This window comes from Octopus sinensis, linkage group LG13 (assembly GCF_006345805.1).
Source record: "Octopus sinensis linkage group LG13, ASM634580v1, whole genome shotgun sequence".
NCBI lineage: Eukaryota > Metazoa > Mollusca > Cephalopoda > Octopoda > Octopodidae > Octopus > Octopus sinensis.
The window spans coordinates 61,760,474-61,787,090 of NC_043009.1; the positions used below are offsets into that span (position 1 = coordinate 61,760,474).

General features: G+C 37.5%; 1 protein-coding gene across 8 annotated transcripts in view; it reads right to left on the minus strand.

The window, feature by feature from the left end:
• Positions 1 to 21,797, minus strand: part of LOC115218474 (CDK5 and ABL1 enzyme substrate 1-like) — a 98,613-nt gene extending 76,816 nt beyond the window's left edge. For 3 of the 8 annotated variants that reach the window (XM_036508438.1, XM_036508436.1, XM_036508435.1), the window contains exon 1: positions 20,380 to 21,796. In XM_036508438.1, coding sequence (XP_036364331.1) covers positions 20,380 to 20,900 — 521 coding nt within the window. In that variant the 5' untranslated portion in view covers positions 20,901 to 21,796. Of the gene's footprint in view, positions 1 to 20,379 lie in introns of all 8 variants that reach the window. The other 5 variants (XM_029788309.2, XM_029788308.2, XM_036508437.1 and 2 more) reach the window with 3 other exon arrangements.
• Positions 21,798 to 26,617: the final 4,820 nt, after the last annotated feature.

A 26,617-nucleotide genomic window follows, 5' to 3' on the forward strand; every position in this document is an offset into this window, starting at 1 on the left:
AAAATCAAGGGCTTACATTAAAAGTAAGGCCTAAATTATCTTCACTTACTACCATAAGTAAAAATTTAAGTTACCTCTTTTTACTGCTGAAAGTTAGCAGCCTGATAAAGAATTACCAATATTTCATCTGCTCAAACAGTAATGAGATGAGATTTTAAAAAAATGGTTATGTAGCAACATTTAGTTTTCTGATTGATGTTGGATCACTGAATATGTCCAACAACAAGCAATGTAAGTAGTCTTGGATTAGTCAGGAATTCATAGTGCAGCAGTTTGTTTGGTCCTCATCAAAAAACCTCATCACCTATGCTGTTTATTGAAGCTGCATTTCAGCAGGTTTTCAGGTTTTGCTAGCTGTTTAATTGGTTCTTCAGGTCTAAGTAATTGTACAAATGGAGATAGAAATAAAGAAATGTGAATTACAGTGACAATTGGTTAGAAGAAATGGATGTTTGAGTTAAACCCTTTCTCTGACAAACATCACAGCCAAAACATTGATCAGAAATTAAACAATACAACCATAACAAGCCAACTAGAGGATATACAGCTTATACACAGTTGTAGCAAGTAGGTCTTGTGTTTTCTAGACACGGTATGGTTGAATATATATATATATATATATATATATATATACACACACCCAGAATCATGCTAATAGCTTAAGAGTGAAATTTAGGATGTCTCGGTTTTCTGTGAATCGATTTTGATAGTGTGCTGGTTTGCACACAATGACAACACCATTATGTTTTCATCATTCTGTGTAATGTCCTTTCTTTTTTATTTCAGATTCTTCAGTTTTTGGGTGAACCACGCTAATAGCTTTTGAATGAAAATATCCCAACTAGACATTTATTTTTAAAAATGAAAGGTAATGATACATAATAAGCATAGCCTTGTGTTGACCAAAGCCTTGTGAGTAGATTTGGTAAACAGAAACTGAAAGAAGCCCATTATATATATATATATATATATATATATATATATATATATAATAATAGATATTAGGGAATAAATCCAAATTTACAGGGGAAAATCAGATTTAGGATTGAATCCAATTTTATAGTAAAATATAATATAATATTAATTAGAGACAAAACTTCATAGTTCAAAATTGCATAGAAGGTCTTGAAACCACCTGATGAATGTCCATTGAAGTGACAAGAAACGATCGTAGTGGATATCTTAATTATATTTAATTTATATAAAATTTTTATGTATTGGATTAAGTCTTTCTTTGTTTGATTTGCATAATAGTGGTTTTGTCTCTAATTAATATTATATTATATATATATATATATATATAATGGGCTTCTTTCAGTTTCCGTTTACCAAATCTACTCACAAGGCTTTGGTCAACCCGAGGCTATAGTAGAAGACACTTGCCAAAGGTGCCACGCAGTGGGACTGAACCTGGAAGCATGTGGTTGGGAAGCAAGCTTCTCACCACACAGCCACTCCTGCACCAATATATACATATACTTTTTATTACTGTCATTACTTTAATACATATATATTTTTTCATCAGAGTTTTAACATTAACACCACAATCCTCTTTCCCGATTCTCTTGTTGCCAACTTCCCATTTCCATGCCTTCTCACACACAATTCAATTACACCGCTACACCAACTTCCTACACCTTTACCATCCCACACAGTCACACTCCATAACTGCACACTTTTTACATAATTACACAAATTCCCCTGCAACAAAACACATGCACACACCTTCCCCTTATACTACTTTCAATACCTGGATACACCCTTTGTGTGTACTCCTTCCTTCCTTCCTCCCTCCTTTCCTAACTCACCTATAGAACCACTTTCCCACCTGGCTCCTAACCCTCACCCTTTTTTTTCCTCCTCCAAACATACTTCCTTATTCAGTCTTTATCTTTTTTTCTCAATCGTTCTTCTGATGAAGGACCAGCATCTGAAACCCGCTGCTGTTTACTTTCTTTTCAAATGTTAAACTAATAGGCGCAGGAGTGGCTGTGTGGTAAGTAGCTTGCTAACCAACCACATGGTTCTGGGTTCAGTCCCACTGCGTGGCATCTTGGGCAAGTGTCTTCTACTATAGCCTCGGGCTGACCAAAGCCTTGTGAGTGGATTTGGCAGACAGAAACTGAAAGAAGCCTGTTGTATATATGTATATGTATATATATATGTGTGTGTGTGTTTGTGTGTCTGTGTTTGTCCCCCTAGTATTGTTTGACAACCGATGCTGGTGTGTTTACGTCCCCGTCACTTAACGGTTCGGCCTAAGAGACCGATAGAATAAGTACTGGGCTTACAAAGAATAAGTCCCGGGGTCGATATGCTTGACTAAAGGCGGTGCTCCAGCATGGCCACAGTCAAACGACTGAAACGAGTAAAAGAGTAATACAACTTTTAACCAAACTTGTCCTTCCCATGTTTTTCTTCCGTGTTCATTACTTTCCTAACATTTGCATGTGTGTGCATAGGCAAGTATGCAGCTGTTGCCTGGTCAGACAGAGCAAAACAATAAACTCTGTTTTCAACACATTAAGGCTGGGCACCAATATATTGCTGATGCTATATTATCGACCATCCCAAAACCACAACTCAGAGACTTAACGTTTAGATCCAATGGTCAATGCTACTCTTAGTCTTAGGTCTGTCACAGGCCTATAGGCTCATTAGGCTGGAGTACATTCATGGCATATAAGAGTATAAGTTCTCTCCTGAACAGAATGACAGTTCATTTCAGGGTTATACTCCAGGTGAGTGGACTGGAGCAATGTCAAAAAATGAAGTGTTTTCCTCAAGAACATAAGCTACTCAGTCAGGGAATCAAAACTATGGTTGTCAGTCCAACACCCTAATCACTAGGCCATGTGACTTCACCAGAAGAATATATCTTTAACAACTCTATGTAAAAGATCTGTAAGGTATTCACAGGGATTATTACCAAGAATGTTCAGGATCCCCATTTTTGGCGATGGAATACCAAATCATCATCATCATCATCATCGTTTAACGTCCGCTTTCCATGCTAGCATAGGTTGGACGGTTTGACCGGGGTCTGGGAAGCCAGGGGCTGCACCAGGCTCCAGTCTGATCTGGCAGAGTTTCTACAGCTGGATGCCCTTCCTAACACCAACCACTCTGCGAGTATAGTGGGTGCTTTTTATGTGCCACCTGCACAGGTGCCAGGGGTGTCCGGCATCGGCTAAAATTAACGTTCCCATGCCGGGAATCGAACCCGGGCCGCCTGGGTGAAAGCCAGGAATCCTATATATATATATAAACCAAGAGAGAAGGTGGAGATAAGATTAATAAAAATTTATTAATAGATTGATAAGACCTACTATTGTTTCAATTCTTTGCCTGCAGCATAAAATCAATCAAATTTAATTTAATCAATTTGGTTAATTATTATAAGCCAAATTGATTTAATTAAATAAATTTGATTGATTTGAAACGATTGTAGGTATTGTCAATGTATTAATAAAATTTATTAATCTCCATCTTCTCTATTGGTTTTTATAATAATAATATAAATGTGTGTATACCTGTATTATAAGGCATTCAACCAGTCTAATCTTGGATATGTTTATCCCTCTGATGTTTATATATATATATATATAAACAATAACAACAGATGGATTGTGGTTCACTACAGCTGTTTCAGACATGTTTTTTATTGACAAACAGAAGTGCTACATCATGCAACACACCTCAAAAAAAAAAACACAATTGTTTTCATCAGGTGAATAAGGTATGAATCAACAATTAGCACTTCAAAGATCAAGTAGATAGCGCTATATAACTCTACTGACTCAATGTCAGTATATATACTCAGAGAGACACAGAAACTAATTGTATTAGCAGAATCATTAGAGCATGGGGAAAATGTCAAGCAGTGTTTGTGCTGGTTCATTACATTGCAAGTTCAAAATCTACCAAGGTCAACTTTGCCTTACATCTTTTTGGGGTTAATGAAATGAAGTACCAGTCAACTGTTAGAGTTGTTGTAATTGACTAAACCCTTTCCCTCAAAATTACTGGCACTTGTACCTAAATTAGAAATAGTCATTTTAGACTGGCGATCTACCCTGCTCGGTGGGACATTGGACAAATTGGCTTGCAACATTTAGTAACATCCCTTTTATGTTCTGAGTTCAGATCCTAAAGAGGTTGCCTCTGTGTTTCTTCCTGTCAAGGTTGATTTTAAAAAGAAGGGCCAGTAATTCACTAGTGTTAATTTAATCCCTTATTCCCAACCCACACATCTAAGGCCTAATATTATTAATTATGATAATGGTTTTTGATTTAGACACAAGGCTGGCAATTTTGAAGGAAGGGCTTCAGTTGATACCATCCAACCGAGTAGTTGATTGACATTTGATGTATCAATTCTGGAGGGAATGAAGGCAAAGTTGACCTTGGTAGGATTTGAACCCAGAAGGTAAAGGGATGGAAGAAATACTGCAAGGCATTTTTTCTGATGTTTTAATGATTCTGCCAGCTTGCTGCTCTTTTTGATGATGATAATGGTTTCAAATTTTGGCACAAAACGTGTAAGTTCAGGGGAAGGAGTAAGTCAATTACATTGACCCCAGAGTTCAACTGGTGCTTATTTTATTGACCCGAAAAGGGATGCAAGGCAAAGTTTACCTCAGTGGAATTTGAACTCAGAATGTAACGTTGAACGAAATGTTTACCAATGCAGGTATAATAATTACAGAGGGGATCTCCTGGTCACAGACAGTTTACTGAGAATTTACAAGCCATTACTCTAAGCTGTAATAACGACCATGATGATGATGATAATAATAAGGTTGACTGCACTTTTCCAACAATCCAGAGAAAGCACTTAGGAAAATAAAACGAATATACAAATACATATGTGTGTTTGTGTGTGTGTTTGTGTGTGTTTGTGTGTGCATGTGTATGTGTGTATAAACAATCTGATTGAAAAGATATACATTATATACACACAATGTATACGTGTGTATGTGTATGTATTTATAAATATAGATATATATATATATAATGTAGTTATTTATATAAATTGAAAAGAACAAGTTGAAAGGTATCAAAAGACAAGCAAGAGTGAACAAAACACCTGTATTTAATGTTAAGTGAAGCTTTCTCTGTGTATATGAGAAAAAAAAAGGGGGGAAATAAAACATAAAAAAGTTATAATCTCGATATCAGCTGGTGTAAATAATAAAATGGAGTATAATGTATATCTGAGCATAGTATTGTACAGAGTAATATAGTTCAGTGTACATAAGTGCGGGAATGAAATTTGCTTAGGGGGTGCCAACCCAGTTTTTCAGGAGGATCTTCAAAGCGTATTCATTGCCTACCAAAAATTTTAGAGGGTTCACTTGCTCCCCCTGCACCTGGTTCCTAAGCCTACGTGAATGTAATGAATACAATACAGTGTTTGCAACAGAGTAATGAAAGATATAGTGTGGTATAGTATGGTATAGTATATATGGTATAGTATAGATATAGTATGGTATAGTATAATCAGTATAACACAATATAGCATAGTTTAGTAATACGCTACATCATGATATATAGTGTAATACAATCTGGTACTTATAGTATAATACCTGCCACAAAGTCCAGTCATTGATGCAGTGTAGGGGCTAGTGCACCTCAATGACTCTGAAAGCTGTACCTGTAGAGCACAAGCTTCTATGCTGGACAGTCAAAGGATAGAGGCCAGGCTAATATGGATCACCTCTTCCCAGAGGTTAAAAAGTAAGTTTACATAGGGCCAAGATGTAGGTTTGCATAGGGCCAAGATGTAGATTTGCATGGGGCCAAGATGTAGGTTTGCATGGGGCCAAGATGTAGGTTTGCATGGGGCCAAGATGTAGGTTTGCATGGGGCCAAGATGTAGGTTTGCATGGGGCCAAGATGTAGGTTTGCATGGGGCCAAGATGTAGGTTTGCATGGGGCCAAGACATAGGTTTGCCTAGGGCCAGTCGTCTATGCTTCATAGGGAACAAAGGGCTGAAGTGAATAACAATACAATGCAGTACACTACGATATAGCAAAATATAAAGTCAATAGTTTAATGTAGTAAAACACGGTATGCTATATACAGTACTGTACAGCATGGTATAGTACATTTATAATATAGTGTTTGGAATGTAGAACAGCTGTTTTGAAGCCCTAACTGTTAGGGCAACATGACCCACTATAAAAGTGGGAGGTAACCCGTCACTCTTATATGGTGAGGTTCAGCCCATACTGGGTACATTGGGCATCTTCTGTCAAACTGTGTCTAAAGTTGCATAACAGTGGCATGGTGGTGGAGAAGGAGAGAGTGAGGGAGAAAGGGGTGGTGGCAGCTATGGGATATATATGTATATACACATACGAGAGAGCGGGAGCATAAGTGATATTTACAAAGATAGATATGTCACATGTGAGTAAGTTACAGTGTTTGTTGTTGAAGTGTTAAAATTAAGGTCAGCTGTTTCGTGTTTGTTGGGTTTAAAAAGTGAAAACAACAACAAAGTTGAATACATGTGTATGTATATATATAAATACACATACATACACACACACATATATATATATCTGCATGTATGTATATATATATATATCTGCATGTATGTATATATATATATATTTGCTTACAAACTTACAAAGAAAAAAAAAGACCTTCACCAGTAAGTAACACAACATACACAAACACATATACATTTATAAGCATGAGTGTTCACACCTAGACACACACACCAGTCTTATTGTTATTTGTTTTTGTTATCAGACTATAAGCTAACTTGCAATAAAAAAAAGTGATTATAGAAGGCTGAAATGATTTATTGTTGAAGTAGAACGACTTTTGTAAAAGGAGAAGGTGTATGGGTGGATCAGGGTGTAGAGAGGGTATTTTATAAGACTTTGTAGTAAGGTAAATATAAACACTGATTTACAAATATTAAATGTTTATATGGTGGTATGTACTGTAGTTAAAGAAATAATGCAGGAAATATGAAATAATGTTGGAAAATGTGAAATGGTGTAGAAAATATGGAAATAGTGTTGGAAATTTGAAATAGTATAGTAAAATGTGAAATAGTGAATATGTGAAAGAACCTATTATGTGAAATAGTGTTATATTCTTTCTACTATATGCACAAGGCTAGAGGGGTACCTAGTTGATTACATCAACGCTCAGTACTCAACTGGTACTTATTTTATCAACCTTGAAAGAATGAAAGGTAAACTTGACCTTGGTGGCATTTGAACTCAGAACTTAATCGGTTGGAAGGAATACTTCTAGGTATTTTATCTGCATGCTCTAACAATTCTGCATGCTCATAATGATATGTGAAGTAACAGGGGGATATGCAACATAGTGAAACAGTCACCAAATACACACACTTTTTCCAACTGATATAAACAACTAAATCCACTCCCAGATGTACTGAGATTAACACAGGAACAAAATGTCTCAAATGAATGGAAATAGTGCTTTTTCGCACAGGATTAAGTACTACAATTGGGATTGTGTGCACCAGGAAGGAGTGTTCATATGTTGCAGCTGTATTCTAGACAATTTGAACATTTCAAATGCCATACTTCAACCTGGTCAGAGTCTATCAATATTTAGACCCAAGTCTAAACTTCGATTATCTAAACTTATGATCAATGATATTCCAGCAGTGAATACACATTTTTTAAGGGCTTTGACATGAATTATATTATACAATTAAGGCAGAAGTTTGCTTTCCCTAGTTAAGACAGAGGTTTGAAATTTGAGGAAAACTGGGCAGCTATTTCTAGCGAGTCAATTACTTGGCTGGAGATATCTATTACTATTAGCCTGAGGTGAACTTCAATGAAATGTGTTATAACCTCACCTATGGCTATGAAATTAACTTAGCTGTGAAATGGCTGAGAAATCAGCTTAGAAGTTATGAGTTCAAGTCTACCATAGTTATTGCCTTAATTTTTCATTCTATGTGACTCAGTTGAGCTAACTGTAAGAAATAGAGAATCTTACCCCAGTTACAGATGTCTTATCCAGCAGCACATTTGCCTCATCTGTTTAATATAACACTGAAACTCAGTACCTTAAAAGATCTTTGAGTCTTTGGAGATATTTGCATTTATTTTAAGCTGTATGTCAAGGTATACTGTGGTTCCCCATTTCAAAAATTACACACACACATAATATATATATATATATAATATATATATATATATATATCACATCACATCACGTGACCGACCAGTCCATCAGATGTAGTTACACATCGCTGGTCACAATGTGTTCGCATTATTTTAGCCCTAACCACTAGGCTATTGCGCCTCCACTATATATATATATATATATTATATATATATATATATATATTTGCTTACAAACTTACAAAGAAAAAAAAAGACCTTCACCAGTAAGTAACACAACATACACAAACACATATACATTTATAAGCATGAGTGTTCACACCTAGACACACACACCAGTCTTATTGTTATTTGTTTTTGTTATCAGACTATAAGCTAACTTGCAATAAAAAAAAAGTGATTATAGAAGGCTGAAATGATTTATTGTTGAAGTAGAACGACTTTTGTAAAAGGAGAAGGTGTATGGGTGGATCAGGGTGTAGAGAGGGTATTTTATAAGACTTTGTAGTAAGGTAAATATAAACACTGATTTACAAATATTAAATGTTTATATGGTGGTATGTACTGTAGTTAAAGAAATAATGCAGGAAATATGAAATAATGTTGGAAAATGTGAAATGGTGTAGAAAATATGGAAATAGTGTTGGAAATTTGAAATAGTATAGTAAAATGTGAAATAGTGAATATGTGAAAGAACCTATTATGTGAAATAGTGTTATAATTCTTTCTACTATATGCACAAGGCTAGAGGGGTACCTAGTTGATTACATCAACGCTCAGTACTCAACTGGTACTTATTTTATCAACCTTGAAAGAATGAAAGGTAAACTTGACCTTGGTGGCATTTGAACTCAGAACTTAATCGGTTGGAAGGAATACTTCTAGGTATTTTATCTGCATGCTCTAACAATTCTGCATGCTCATAATGATATGTGAAGTAACAGGGGGATATGCAACATAGTGAAACAGTCACCAAATACACACACTTTTTCCAACTGATATAAACAACTAAATTCACTCCCAGATGTACTGAGATTAACACAGGAACAAAATGTCTCAAATGAATGGAAATAGTGCTTTTTCGCACAGGATTAAGTACTACAATTGGGATTGTGCGCACCAGGAAGGAGTGTTCATATGTTGCAGCTGTATTCTAGACAATTTGAACATTTCAAATGCCATACTTCAACCTGGTCAGAGTCTATCAATATTTAGACCCAAGTCTAAACTTCGATTATCTAAACTTATGATCAATGATATTCCAGCAGTGAATACCCATTTTTTAAGGGCTTTGACATGAATTATATTATACAATTAAGGCAGAAGTTTGCTTTCCCTAGTTAAGACAGAGGTTTGAAATTTGAGGAAAACTGGGCAGCTATTTCTAGCGAGTCAATTACTTGGCTGGAGATATCTATTACTATTAGCCTGAGGTGAACTTCAATGAAATGTGTTATAACCTCACCTATGGCTATGAAATTAACTTAGCTGTGAATGGCTGAGAAATCAGCTTAGAAGTTATGAGTTCAAGTCTACCATAGTTATTGCCTTAATTTTTCATTCTATGTGACTCAGTTGAGCTAACTGTAAGAAATAGAGAATCTTACCCCAGTTACAGATGTCTTATCCAGCAGCACATTTGCCTCATCTGTTTAATATAACACTGAAACTCAGTACCTTAAAAGATCTTTGAGTCTTTGGAGATATTTGCATTTATTTTAAGCTGTATGTCAAGGTATACTGTGGTTCCCCATTTCAAAAATTACACACACACATAATATATATATATATATATATATCACATCACATCACGTGACCGACCAGTCCATCAGATGTAGTTACACATCGCTGGTCACAATGTGTTCGCATTATTTTAGCCCTAACCACTAGGCTATTGCGCCTCCACTATATATATATATATATATATATATATAAAACTGATATTGGTGAATACTAAACAAGTTAAGCAATAATATAGTTGCCCCCTTGCTAGCTCATTTGATTCAATAATATACTGAAGACAAACATGTCTTCAAGTCAAACTAATTTCTCATCCTACTTAAAAAATAGCCATCTAAACACACCGACCTCCTCATATCACACTCTGTGACATGAGTGTGGAAGGATGAAAAAGAAGATTGATGAGTGGGTGAGATTAGAATTTAGCAGAATTAGTAAGAATCATTAAATACATCGAGTGAAAACGAAATCAGCAGGCAGCTCAATGAATCAACTGACGTTTCAAACACCAGCCAATTACTCATATTTGGAAGTCAGGTTTATAAAAAGAACATCAAGTGTTTTTTTGTCCTGTAATCAACTTGGTACAACAACCAAAACAGCTGACGTGTTTCAGATGATTCAATTTTCTTCTGATCACTCTGAATTATCCAGGAGACTGAACAAGGTCTATTTGTATGGATGGAAATATCATGCTGTAATTGGCAAGAAACCATGATTCTTTGCTCGGGTCAAAGAGAAAGCTCTACATGTTTTCACTACATGCTGTATTCTGCATGACACAGTTCTGGTATCCAAAACACTGTTCTAATAATAAACTTGTTCTAATAATAAATAAGTTTGTTTTTCTTTGAGGGAGCCAATTCTACTATTTTCTTCAACCAAGTCACAACACCAGTTTTACCTGTGGGAGTGTATGTAATCAAACTAATAAACACCTTTCATATACTTCTCTAAAATAAAAAAGTCACTTCCCACCATCATAGCCTGTCAGAACTCAACCTGTCTCAAGGCAAACAAACATTTGTATTCCACCTGTCCTCTTTTTGATAATCAACTATGGTATACTACTGGTACTTTTTACATAAATCACTGAATATTCTGTCAAAGATAACGGCAGCTGGGATTGAACTGAGAAATTCAATATCATAAACTAGACATTGTAATTGGGATATATAAGGATTAGTCATATCCTACATTTTTCAGAAAAATGTGTGTGTGTGTGTATATATATATATATTTATATACATGTGGTCCTCAGTTGTCTTTGCTGTTTACTCACAGTTCAAAGATGTTCCAACTGTAACCATTCTGTCTTTTATTCAATCCGAATATATTGATGTCTACATGACCATCAACATCATTTAGTGTCTGTTTTCCATGCTGGCATGGGTTGAACAGTTTGACAAAAGCTGACCAGCTGAAGAGGGCTGTTCAGGCTCCATGTCTGTTTTGGCATGGTTGCTACAGCTGGATGCCCTTCCTAACACCAACTATTTTACAGAGTGTACTGGGTGCTTTTTATATGGCACCAGCACCTATGAGATTAGGGATGCTCAGCTGGAGGGAACTGCAGAGGACAAGCCTGTATGCAAGGGCAACCACCACAGTAAACTGCCAGGAATCTCAGTCGCCTATCATCCCCTCTGTGAGTCCCAACGTCTGTAGATCCTTTCTCACCACTTCATCCAATACATGTCCTTTTATACTACAAGGTGTGATTTGATAGAAATTTCTCTGCTGTTTGTAGCAGGTCAAGTAGAGGCTCTTTAATAGAATGTAAACATGGTTCATAGGTAGTTGTTATAACACACACACGCACAATATAAATTTCTGTAGCTCTAATTCAATTACCATGTTTTGCACCAGTGTTAAGAAATGTTTGTATGTTTTCGCAGCAAATTTATATGAAAAATATTGAGACAAGAAGTGTTGTCACTGCTGTATGTAACTCAGGATTGACTAATTACCAGTAGTCAGTCATTTGAACTGCGAAAGATCTTAACAGCATATTCTATTGATGTTAAGTGCCAGCTGAATATCTCAACAAACTTGTTTACAATATTGGAGGAATTGTACAGAACTATGACTTTCATTAGCAGACATAGATCACAATGATAGGAAGGAGTGAAAGGATGGAAGTTGTAATAAGGAAGAAAGATGAAAATAGACAGCCGAAAAAAAAAAGAAGAAAAAAACATAGAAAGAAAAGGAAATTAATAGAAGATGAAATAAGTAAAGACATGAAATCATGGAATAGAAGATGAACATTTAAAGGAAAATAAGATGAAGAAGTGAGAAGAAAGAGTAAATAAATGAGAAGAAGTAAAAAAAAAAGAATTTTATCAATTACAATTTTGCTGGGTATATACTGTATGTATGTATGTGTATGTATACACACACACATCTATACCTACATACATATATACATACATACATGCACATACATACATACATACACACAGATATATATATATATATCTTCGATACTATTTTTATATTCTCAAATGCCCTGGAGGACCTTTAGAGGTATGAGATGGTTTCTGTTATCTAGGTGACCTAATTAGCAGTGGAAGAGGATGTTCTGAAAGTATAGTAGCCAGAGTAAGAACAAGCTGGAGGAAGTTCAGAGAGCTACTACTTCTGTTGGCAAAGAAAAAGGTTTCTCTCTCAGAGTAAAAGACACACACTGTATGATTACTTGCGCACAAACTGCAACACTACATGGTGGAGGGACATGGGCCCTGAATGAAGAAGACTGGCAAAGAATGACAAAGTACAGATGTGTTGAGAGAAAAACTTGGCATAAGAAAAATCAGATGTAGTGTACAAGAAAGAAGATCATGTTGGTATGGGCATGAAATGCATATAGATGAGGGCAGCTGTATAAAGAGGCACAGATTGTTTACAGTGGGTGGAATCTGTGGAAGAGGGAGACCAGGAAAGATGTAGGACAAAGTAGTGAAGGCCAAGGTCTTCAGTGAAACGTGTCAAGTCATGGAAAGATGATACCTTACTGGGAAATAGAAAGGACATCCGGCTGTAGAATGACTGTCTCAGCAGATTCTGAGTAACCCATGCAAACATGGAACAACAGACTTGAATACTATACAAAACATCATTTCAATATGTTCAATTAAAATGCTTTCAAATTTATAATTGTAGTGACATTGAATGTGTTTCATTGTATTCAGAGATGCATGTGCCCTCTTTCTGTATGTGTGTCTATATGTATGTATGTTGGGCTAAAAAGTCACATTCAATCACAGCACCACTAACAGTTAAGCTTTGTGCAATGGCCATACTCGATAACGAGGGGGCAGCCATAATAATGTATGTATGTATGTATGTATGTATGTATGTATGTGTGTGTGTATCTATCTATCTATCTGTGTATGTGTGTATATATATATATATATATATATATACAAACACACACACATACAACTGAATGTACAAACATGACAGCCTGAAGAACTGTATGATTCTAAAGCAACAAAACTGTTACAAGTTGACAGTATTAGTTTCAGCTAACCAATTAAATTACACACACGCCCACACATGATGAGCTTCTTTCAGTTTCCATCTACCAAATCCATTCACAGGGCTTTGGTTGGCCCAAGGCTATAGTAGAAGACACTTGACTAGATGTCATGCAGTGGGACTAAAACTGGAACCATGTGGTTGGGAAGCAAGCTTCTTACCACACAGCCACTAATCTTTTACTTGTTTCAGTCGCTGGATAACTGTACTTCAAACCCGGTACTTATTCTGACAGTCTCTTTTGGCACACAGCTATGTTATGGGGACGTAAACAAGCCATCACCACATGCCAAGCAATGGTAGGAGTACAAACACACACACACTTAAACACAGAAACTTGTAAGATAAAGCCAAAATAATGCAAGATAAATTACAAAGTGAACCATCAAGAGAAAACAGGAAAACTTGCATTGTTTTGGTCTTATCAGTGGAGGTGCATGGCTCAGTGGTTAGGATGTTGAACTCATGAGCGTAAGAGTGTGGTTTCGATTCCTGAACCAAGCGATGCATTGTATTCTTGAGCAAAACACTTCATTTCACATTGCTCCAGTCCACTCAGCTGGTAAAAATGAATAATTCTGTGACGGACTGGCGTCCAGTCCAGGTGGGGAACACATATGCCATGGAAATGGGCTTCTTTCAGTTTCCTTCAGCCAAATTCACTCAGAAGGCATTGGTTGGCCCGGAACTATAGTAGAAGACACTCGCTTAAGATGTAGCACAGTGGGAATGAACCTGAAACCACATGATTGCTAAGCATGCTTCTTTCCCACACAGCTGTATCTGTGCCTGGTATATTCTTTTATTCTTTTATTTGTTTCAGTCATTTGACTGTGGCCATGCTAGAGTACCGCCTTTAGTCAAACAAATCGACCCCAGGACTTATTTTTTGTAAGCCTAGTACTTATTATATTGCTTTCTTTTGCCGAACTGCTAAGTTACGGGAAGTAAACACACCAACATCAGTTGTCAAGCGATGTTGGGGAGATAAACACTGACACACGACATACACACACATATATAAATATATATATGACAGGCTTCTTTCAGTTTCCATCTACCAAATCCACTCACAAGTCTTTGGTCGGCCCGAGGCCATAGTAAAAGACACTTGCCCAAGGTGCCACACAGTGAGACTGAACCTGGAACCATGTGGTTGGGAAACAAGCTACTTACCACACAGTCACTCCTGTGTATAAACTTGTAAGTTAAGGCCAAACTAGTAGTAAAGAGTAAAATTCTTTCCAGACTCATATAGACTCATAGGGCTGGTTTCCCAATTTCCATGGCATGTATATTCCTCACCTGGATGGGACACCTGTCTGTTGCAGGATTACTCATTTTTGCCAGCTAAGTGGACTGGAGGAACATGAAACGAAGTGTTTTGCTCAAGAATACATGTTGCTTAGCCCAGGATTTGAAACCACAATCTCACGATCACAAGTCCTACATTCTAAGCACTGAGCCACCTCCCTCTACTGATATGGCCAAAACAATGCAAGTTTTCCTGTTTTCTTTTTGTAGTTCACTTTGTAATTTATCTCGCATTATTTTGGTTCTTTATCTTACAAGTTTATCTAATTTAATATCTCACAATGTTTCGCCCTATTCTATTTTAATATATATCTATGTTTGTATGTATATATTTATGTGTGTGTCTGTGAGTGCGTGCGCATGCGTGTGGAATCATTGCTCTTCGCTGTTGTCATTAATACCTTGTGAAAAGCATCTGCTCCACAACATCTCAGAAGGCCATGTGCCTAGTCATTGTATGCAAAGAAACATTTGACATACACGCATACATTAATGTGTACAGATTCATATCTCTGTAAACATACAGAGAAAATAGTAAAAGAAAATTTTATTGGGATGAGTCAAAATGACAGAAGTACAAAGACTGAGGCTATGAGTCATACCCAGGTTTCACTGGTGATGTCCCTTCAAACCTGACTGTCAGCTCTGCGTGTGTGGTGCGTGTGTGTGTGTGTGCATAAGTAAGTACTCATGAACCCATACACAATGTCTATGTGCATCTATATAAACACATGCATGTACACATGCACACATACATTTATGTAATTATGCATACGCATATGTGTATCTATGTAAAGTACACACATTGACACCCATATACAGTAAATAAATGCATATATCTAAATAAACATACTCACATGTATGCATGTATATATATATATATATATATACACATACACACACACATACACACACGTTTATACACATACAGAGAAGCATTCAAATACACACATAATCGTAGACCTGTACATACATACACAATACACACATACCCAGTCCAAAAGAGAAAGAACACATACACTCCTATATTTTGGCTGAGGTAAAAGTTAAAAAAAAAAAATAATAATCACCGTCACAATATCTTATTGTTACTATTGTTGTTTTGAGGTCGAGGAGTGATTCAATCCTGATTGGAGGCGGTTTTTATAAGTACCCATGTAGATTTAAGTTGGAGAACACACTATCTACACTGTGTGGCTAACATACACATATACAGACACATACAAACACATACACTCATACAAAACAATGTAGTGAATCAAAAAGAATTTTTAATCTAATGAAATTACACTTGTAATGAGTAAAGACACTTGTGTTAAAACAATTCTCATTAAGAGGGGCAAGGGAGAAAACTTTGAAATGTAAACTGATGAAAAATTAAATGGAGACATGCAGTGGAGGATGCGTCTCATCTTTGGTAGATTGGATGATAATGCCAGATATGTTGCTCAGGTCGACTTTGCTTTTCATCCTTTCGGGGTCGATAAATTAAGTACCAGTTATGCACTGGGGTTGATGTAATTGACTTAATCCGTTTGTCTGTCCTTGTTTGTCCCCTCTATGTTTAGACCCTTGTGGGCAATAAAGAAACAGATATGTTGCTCAGGGGAGGGGAACGGAGAGGAGAGAGAGAGAGAGGAGGGGGAAAAAGTTACATGAGAAATGACACAGGGAAGGCATGAATATCACAACACATTTTACTCTTTTAATTACAAAATGACCAGTAAGGGTGTGCAACACTCGTACACAATATATTTTGTGATGTGGGGGTGAACGTAAAGGCTTGGATGTGAGAGCTGCTCAAATGTATGTAAACATATAAACCACACACTCCCATCACACACGTCTGTAGTAGGCTGTGACATATGTAATACACTGAGTTGAAAAACTTAGATTATTTGAAATTATCTCTGTAATTAGTGGACATAAACTTCCTCTTGAGGTGTTTAAAATCCAAGAACAACAAACAAGGGAAATAACACCAATAAGATTGGTTGATTGAAATTTCTTGACAACGTAGAAACTGCCATGCTTCACAGCAGTGAAACATGGGCTGTGATTGCGGAAGACATGCGTAGGCTTGAAAGAAATGAAGCTAGCATGATCCACTGGATGTATAATGTCAGTGTGCACACATAACAGAGTGTAAGCGCCCTGAGAGAAATGTTGGACATAAGAAGCATCGGATGTGGTGTGCAGGAGAGGCGTTTGCATGGTCATGTACTACGGATGGACGAGGAGAGATGTGTGAAGAAGAGCCACTCCCAAACAGTGGAAGGAACCCGGGGTAGAAGTAGACCCAGGAAGACATGGGATGAGGTGGTCAAGCATGACCTTCCAACGGGCCTCACAGAGGCAATGATGAAAAACGAGACCTCTAGAGTTATGCTGTGACCACAAAGACCCGACAAATGAAGTGAGTTCATGGCTCGCAGGATGGCCTGCAGTACTAACTTTGGATCGTAGGGCGACCTGCTGTGCTTGAGGAGACCTATTGAGTTAAGTACATCAACATCAAAATAAAAATCAAATGGAAATTGTAGTTGTGATACCCGTGCCGGTGGCACGTAAAATGCACCATCTGAATGTGGCCAATGCCAGTGCCACCTTGACTGGTGTCTGTGCTGGTGGCATGTAATTAGCACGAAGTGATTGTGGCCGTTGCCAGCTTCCTCTGGCCCCTGTGCCTGTGACATGTAAAAAGCACCCACTACACTCACAGAGTGGTTGGCGTTAGGAAGGGCATCCAGCAGTAGAAACAATGCCAGATCAGGCTGGAGCGTGGTGCAGCCTCCTGGTTTCCCAGACCCTGGTCAAACCATCCAACCAATGCTAGCATGGAAAATGGATGTTAAACGATGATGATGTAGGCAATGTGGATGTGAGTAGATTTGGCTTTTAAATCTCACTGGTGAGAGCAGGGGACATAACAAGAGTCTACCAGACTTTCTAAGCAAAGCAACACTCTATTCAGCTGACAAGCCCAAGAGTAATCAATGTGTGTGACTGTCTCCTTAGCATGACATCATGTGATAGTTGTAAGCAAGTATGAAAGATAGATAGACAGACAGAGACAGATGTCGAGAATGTAGTGATGCTGATTATAAATGGCTGAAGGAAACTCTCTTTGGTGCATTCTGCACATTAAATACAAATACTATAGTCTCATTAAAAAAAAAAACATCAGTTGACTGCAATTAGCAGAGAAACAGTTTAGAGGGGTTTTTAAGAAAAAAATCTAAAAAACAAGTAAGGGAAATAACTCCAAGGAGATCAGTTGACTGAAATATTTGGAAATCAAAGGCAATGTAGAGGTGTAGATATCCTTAAATTGAACTGATAAAGACAACAGACACATTTCATTCCCAGCAGACCTCTTCAGTGAAGCCCATTTCACTCAGTAAGACCAAGAATGATTAGTGTTTATAGAAATGCATGGAGAATAGTGACACACACACACAATACTTGTACACAATTACGCACACAGACTTCAAGACATCACCATTCACACACCAGATCACTTATAAGCATACTGCAGTGGGTAAATATCCAAATATATGCCTGATTATACACAGGCATATTTGCATACATAGACACATGCAACAGCAGCTGGTGTGCCCACACTTACAAAATACAGGGACATAAGTGCAAATATAAACAAATGCATACATATGTGCACATACAAAATCCCACACTTACTAAAAAAATAGTTATCAATAACACTGAGATATACACACATACAAACGTCATTTCCAGTGTATATATATATATATATATATATATATATATATATATATATATATATATATACACTAAACAAACACCACATACGTAACACACCACCACACACACTTGTAACACCCTGAACAGTGCGCATCACCCGTACAATTATCGTCACTAATAAGTCACCTGATACAACCAACTCGATGATTTCATCCTAACATAAGTTTTACAACTGATCGCATCACACAGCAGACACAGAAGATGCGTTTGATGACAGAAGGAAAATATGGAAAATGGTCTGGCAGCGATACACTATAGTAATGGTTGTTTGGTTATTAATGTTGCTGTAGCTATTGTTGTTGCTTTAGAACTTCGCAAATGATATAATTCAACAGAATTCAGTTGCTTTCGCATATCAAAGAATTTGTACCACAATATCTAAAAGATAATTCAGCACACGTTTTCATTCACACACCATCTCTTAGATTCTCCTATCTTTTCTTGCTTAGTGAGCAGGAGAACAGTACCCACAGTCCTTTCCAAGGCCATATAGATGGTTGGAGAATGGGAAGGCGGGAGATAAACTGAAGGCCTTGATCCGAATGTTTGCGAAAAAGTGCACTTCGCTAAAGAGATGCAAGGACCACAACATAAACCACTTTCATGCATACAAACGCATATATGAGCATCATGTCTTTTACAGAAACCTGCATCTGTCTCTATCACGCGTCTATATTTCTTCTCCACACATGCATACATATGGACACACACTCCCTACCTCCCTATATCTAGACTACACATATACCCCTCACTTCTACCATACACACCCATATATCCTCTATATTATTGACAGACACGCAAACAATCTCCCTCTTCTTACATTACACAGGACAGCCTCCCCATTCTCTCTCTATATGTATCATAACCTCGCATTACCCCTGCCTCCCTACATTTGAGGGGCGTCCACAGACCATCGTCGTTGACACTCCCTCTCTGTCATATTTAAACTAACAACATCAACAACAATACTTTTTAAACATAGGCACAAGGCAGCGAAATTGGTGGGGAGGAGTGAGGAATAGTCGATGAAATCTCACTAGTATTGCATTGGCATTTATTTTATGGACCAGGGGAGAATGAAAAAAAAAAAGTCAAACTGAAAATTGCAATGATGACAATAAAGAAATACTATTTTAAAATAACGTATCGTTTTTTTTTTTCATCTTGCATGTATCTATCTATATAGTAAACATACGTGTAAATATCTGTGTGTGTGTGTGTATGTGTGTGTGCGGTATATATATTTATACACGTGTATATAAGTGTGCAGCTAAATAGGCGTGTGTATTATATATATGAGTTAAATGCATACACAAACACACATACAGAGATTGTGCATATAGTAAAGTACAGGTAGCTCCAGCTCACAGCACAGATAAAGTGTGCAGTGGCATAATCAGTGCTGGAGAGAAAGACGGAGGTGATTAGATACATACGTAATGCACACACACATACACACACACAGATTATAGAGTAAAAAGAGAAAGAGAAAATAATACAATGTAAACACAGAGGTAAATATAAACGAATATATCTATATAAATAATAAAAACATCCAAATGGTTGTGACGACCGCTATTTCTCACTCTCAGTGTATTCTTCATATTCCTGCACACAAAATAAGGAAAGGAAAAAAAAATATATATATATATGCTTTTACTCTCCGAAGTCGGACTCCAATTAAAGAGTAAGGCCTGCAAAGAAATTTGCATGAGAAAATCCAAAAACTCCGTCTTCGGCGACGGTACAGTGCTGATATAAGTAATATAAACACGGGAGTGTGGGGTGTCAATCGGTAATGAAAGTGGGAAGATAGAAAGGATAAGTTGAAAGGAAGATAGGAAAATATAAGAGAAAATAGTCTCTTCTCACCTCCATCGTTTGGTCGGTGTGATGTTCCTTAGAAATTCCTTCTCACTGGATGCAGCTTGAACAGCAGAAGTGCAAGTACCATCGCGCTGGACGGTCTCACACAGACTCTGTTGTTTATGGAAACCGACAGAGTTAAAACGGTGAAGTCCTTCGCCCATTTCTGCCCTATGACCGTCCAATTCGGCCGTATTGATAGATTTAACCGGGCTACTATTTCTAATGTTTCTACTGTAAGCACAATTCGTTTGTTCATCTAAGTTGGAAGATAAATAGTTTTGTGATCGCTGTTTTCGATCTGACGCTGTCGTCGTCGCCGCCGTGGCAGACCGCGATGGTGCATCATAACGGCCACTGTTTTCTTTGCTCTCTTCTTGCCTTTCGGAAGTTTTCTTATTATAGTTGAACATAGCATATTTAGTATCCCTGTGCGTGCCATCTAACGAGATGTTCGTGAGGAAATTAAAGGCTGCTATCCTGTGTCTGCACCGTTTCTTCTGCTGGCGTTGGCTGGTTGTCGCCATGTCGGAGTTATCACGCGAATAAACGCTAACCTTGTGCGAAACTAAAATAAATCAATAAAAAGTACGAGACTAAAGCAAACGAGGCTAGCTCCGTTCTCGTCCGCGCACCTTATCTTACGTCTGCTCTTTCCACTTGAATTTTTTTTTTTATTTTTTTTTCTTCTACTTTTTTTTTCTAAATGAAAAACTGACAATCTAAAAAGATGGGGCGATCGGATTCAGTGATGTTTATGTCTTTCTCAAGGGCATTAAGGATCTGTGTAAAATTAAACAGCTCTGACTGGCACGTGAAACCATAATTCAGACCCAGTTCAGGGAGCGTCTTTTAAGAATATTATATATATTAGCTTCTTAGGCACACAGTCCCGCTTTTTAAAGGGGAGTGTTTGAAGTTGTGACCTTCGATCCTTTCTTAAGAGAACTGATAGTTTAAATGAAGCGAAATTGCTTCTACCGGCCTAAAACTGAGCTCGTCATGAGATTCTTGATGTATGAGGCTCGCTTCAATTCAGACAGAAACAGGCTGAATTCTTTCTCATGCCAATTCCAACTTTAGCCTAAAGGCAGCACAGGAAAAGCAAGCTATAAATATGTCGATAGAAGATATTTTTGGACCTCTCAAACGAAAGAAAACTATATTTTATCTCGTTTTCGTCTATCGGCGTTTCGTTTTTATAAACTGTACCGGTTTACAATCATTACGTTATTATTGTCATTAACATTATTAATTTATGAAATAAATAGCTGATCGTGGAAATGCATTTCCAGCACTTCCCCTCGGCTTCCGCATTCTTCCTTTCCTACATTTTCCTTCCTCTCTGTTTTGCCCTGTTTTTCCTCTCTGCTTTGCCCTGCTTGCATCTCTGTTTTGCCCTGTTTTCCTCTCGCCGCTTTGTTCGCTATTTATTTGTGTGATTATTTATTTATCTTCCTTCTCCCCCCTCTCTCCACCTCCCTCTCCATCTCTGCATCCATCCATCTATCCAAATAGTCAGCCTGCTTATTTATCTATCTTTCCAAATCAGAAAAAAAAGTCTTCTCTCTTATGAGTAAAAATAGTTCTCGCTTAAATAATGCTTGATAGCTAAATACAGCCAGTCGTTGGCTGGAGAGTATAAAACCAACTTTAATGTACTTAATGTACTCAAATATGTAAAAGTACTGAAAAAAAAATCCTAAAATAATTACGATTTGATATCAGATATAAATTTTCTGGAAAAATAAATTTGTATGCTCTTAGGAAAGGAGTTTAGATTTTACGTTTGAGGCAGGAACAGTCACGTTGCAAGAGTGACCCGGGACAAATCACCTTAACTTAAAATATATGATAATCTATAAGAAATCTTGTACCTCTTTGTACCTAAGTCCAGGTACAAGTGTTCCCTGGTTCCTCTTTTACTACGCCTCTGGGCAGGGCTGTTTATTCGCAAAAAAAAGAGAAGAAAAGTCACTTAGTTTTCACAAATTGTTGCTTGCTTCAAATTATCGCTGATTATGCAGACATATGATCGAAGACATTCCAGGTGTGACGATCCAATTTTAGTGTATCTACATTATCTAACACAATCTTTCCTTTATTTAAGAATATAGTGTTGTTTGAGGGAAATTTGGCTTCTATTTCTAGCAGGTCAAATGACCTTGTAGATGTTCCCTCATTAGCTCATTATAACCTATCAAGAGCTTAGCTTAGAAGTTACTTAACTTGATTTTAAAATATTTTTTACTCTTTTACTTGTTTCAGTCATTTGACTGTGGCCATACTGGAGCAACACCTTTAGTCGAACATATCAACCCCAGGACTTATTCTTTGTAAGCCTAGTACTTATTTTATTGGTCTCTTTTGTCAAACGGCTAAGTTACGGGGATGTAAACACACTATCATCGGTTGTTAAGCGATGTTGGGGGGACAAACACAGACACACAAACATATATACACACACATACAAATATATATATATATATATATATATATATATATATATAAATATATATATATATGTATATATATATATATATATATATATATATATATATATATATATATATATATACACACACACATATATATACGACGGGTTTCTTTTAGTTTCCGTCTACCAAATCCACTCACAAGGCTTTGGTCGGCCTGAGCGGAGGCCATAGTAGAAGACACTTGCCCAAGGTGCCACGCAGTGGGACTGAACCTGGTATCATGTGGTTTGTAAGCAAGCTACTTACCACACAGCCACTCCAGATTTCATAAGAAAATTAGACATTGAAGAATATTGTTGATTGCAGAAGTATGAAACACTGGATTATGGTTCAAGCAGAACTACATAATAATTGAAATTTAATTTTTGATTCCTTAGTGATTAAATCCTGAAAATAAATAAATCAGGTACTACAGATTTAACTTAATGGGAAGTGTGCTATCACAGAGTGTGAATCATGGATTATAATATGGGGGAGATGAATATGTAGAGAATCATAAATCTGTCCATGAAAAGCAAACTTGCAAGATAACAATCTAACAAATGGCTTAACTAACATCCTCAAGCAGTTGGCATATCAATGTAACAAGGTGGTGAACTGGCAGAATTGTTAGCAAGCTGGGAAAATGCTTAGTTCTGTCTTATGCTGTATGTTCTTATGTTCTGCCTTACAATTTGCAACACCCTTTTAGGATTGATCAAACAATGAGTGCTTTTTCTGCAAATATTTCTGCAGTGCTTCCAATTGAAGACACTACTTCTCTGCATTAACTGTTTCACTTTGTTTTAACGCTTCATAAATGATTATGCTCTTCATGTCCCACCAAAACATAGAGCATAATTTCTTTTTCTGGTACAGTCCTGATTTGGGAATTGATCCTCCGTTTTTCATGTCTTTACTCTCTGAATTCATTTTCTGCCAAGGTTAACTTACCTTTCATCCTTCTGGAGTCCAATAAAATAAGTACCAGTTGATCACTAAGATTGATGTAATCAATTTACCCCCTCCTCCAAAATTGCTAGCCTTATACCAAAATTTGAAACTTATTATTATTATTACTACCTCCACCTTAGTGAAGGTGGAGGTATTGTTTTCAGTCATGTTTGTTTGTCTGTGGACAAGATATCTCAAGAACCACTGGATGGATTTGGATGAAACTTTCAGAAATGTTTGGCCTCGTGACTGGCACAAACTGATAAAATTTTGGGAGTGATTTGGTACCGGAACCAGACAAGGATTCTGGATTATTTTTCTTATTTTTTGCTAAATTTTTGAGAGTGGTTGAGTTCATTTTTAGCATTCTCACTTGTGAGAGCAGTCGAGTTACTTCAGATATTCCCATTTTAAAAATCATCTCCGGCTAATCATTGAGAGGATGTTGGTGTTGCCTTGGCAGAGGTTTGTGCTCTATGAGTGCTCTTGTTATTTTCTGTGTTATGTATCAGTGTTTCACTAAGTTTTGATCAACACATTTAGTCTGCTCGTTCTATTTTGTTCTACAATTTTTGAGGTAGCAATGTCCTGTTTTGGAGAAATTGCTCTGTTTTATAGATACTACTTCTTTAATTTCTATGCTTTGTAGTTAGAGCTTTAATTTGATTTTATTTATATTTGCTGATGGTATTCGCAATAATAACACAACTGTTTCACTCCTGCTACTTGTCTATTGATTGTCAGGCAGTGTTTATGGTGGCTTTAAGCCAGGTCCTGAGAGACTAAAGTACGATATAGGGATGAACACAGGTGTCTTGCTATAAAGGAGATACATGATTACCTCGGATTATATAAGGATGGGGAGAAGATAAAGATGATAGTGATGGAGTGCCAGAGCAAACTCTCAAAGTACAAGAAGATGAACATAAGAGAGGATGTGGTCAATGAAATAGGGGTGGGAGAAGAATTGGTGGGTAGTTTCATAAGAATGTGAGGGAAGCTATGGGGGTAGAGGTGACTGCATGGGGTGGGTGAGCAAAGGTGGTGGAGCAGCTGATGGGATATATCAGTATGGAGAGGATGGATAATGTGAGGGAGATAACTGTAGTCCAGAAGGACGATTGGTCAAAAGGTAGGGTGATGATGTGACATGTATAGGAGTTGTGGAGAGGGAGATGTGAGGGTACCTAAGGCTGTCTATAGTGAATGAGGCATGCGGGTGGATATGGGAAGGTGTTGAGAATGATAGCAGATATGTGAGGCGTTAAGATAGAGTGTGGTTGAGGAGAGAGATACCTGTAGGCACAGAAGAAGGTGATCAGTGAGAATAGTGTGGGAAGGAAAGGGTGGACAATAAGAATATCAGGATGGATGGTTCCAGGTGGAGAGGAGGTAACTGGTTGTGCAAAGGGTGGGGGAAGGGATATGTGCCAATTATGCTCTCAAGTGATTACAGCTGCCAAGTTAGCGCCATAGACAGAAGAGTGATGGAGGGCTGGATGTTAGAGAAATAGTGTATATCTGTGCAAGAGGTGAGTTTACATGATGTATATACTATCTGCAGGATGCGTGTCCAAGTGTGATTGTAGAGAATTCAATGCATGCCTCCTGATGATAGCTGTGTAAATTGTAGCAATAAAAGCTGCACTGTAAAAGCTGTGGGAGCTGTAATGACAGTGGCTGTAAGTTGTTGCAGTTGCCTATGGTTGTCATCATCATCATCATCATCATTTAACGTCCGCTTTCCATGCTAGCATGGGTTGGACGATTTGACTGAGGACTGGCAAACAAGATAGCTGCACCAGGCTCCAATCTGATCTGGCAGAGCTTCTACAGTTTGATGCCCTTCCTAATTCCAACCACTCCAAGAGTGTAGTGGGTGCTTTTACGTGTCACCGGCACGAGGGCCAGTCAGGCAGTACTGGCAACATCCATGCTCAAACAGTGTTTTTTATGTGCCACCTGCACAGGAGCCAGCCCAGTGGCACTGGCAACAACCTTGTTTGAATGTTTTTTCACATGCTACTGGCACAACTGCCAGTAAGGTGACACTGGTAATGATCATGCTCAAATGGTGCTTTTTATGTGCCACTGGATGGAAGCCAGTTAGCTGCTTTTGCAACTGTACATATGTATATCATGAGTCTGTATAATATTGAGATAAGCTTAAATACACTGGTATTTCTAGGCTATATGTACTGGCTTGTAACTCTAGGCTGCGGAATTTGAACTCAGGACATAAATACCGCTAAACGTTTTGCCTGGCATGCAAATGGTTCTGCCAGCTCATTGCCTAAATGCTTGTATAAATGATAGTGACAATCATTTTATAAGTAAGAGGCACTTTCAAGACAAAGAGACACAAGCATACACTCACACATACATATATGTATACATACACACATACATACATTCATACATATACACACATATATATGATGAGCTTCGGGATTTCGTCTGCCATTACGTTCTGAGTTCAAATTCCGCCGTAGGCTGACTTTGCCTTTAATCCATTCGGGGTCGATAAATAAAGTACCAGTTATGCACTGGGGATCGATGTAATTGACTTAATCCCTTTGTCTGTTCTTGTTTGTCCCCTCTGTGTTTAGCCCCTTGTGGGTAATGAAGAAATATATATGAGGACCTTATTTCAGTTTCTGTCTGCCAAATCTATTCACAAGGCTTTGGTTAGATCAGGGCTATAGCAGAAGACACTTGCCTAAGATGACCACAGTTGGATTGAACCCAGAGCCATGTGGTTGAAAAGCAAACTTCTTATCACATAGCCATGCCTGCAATCATATATACATCAT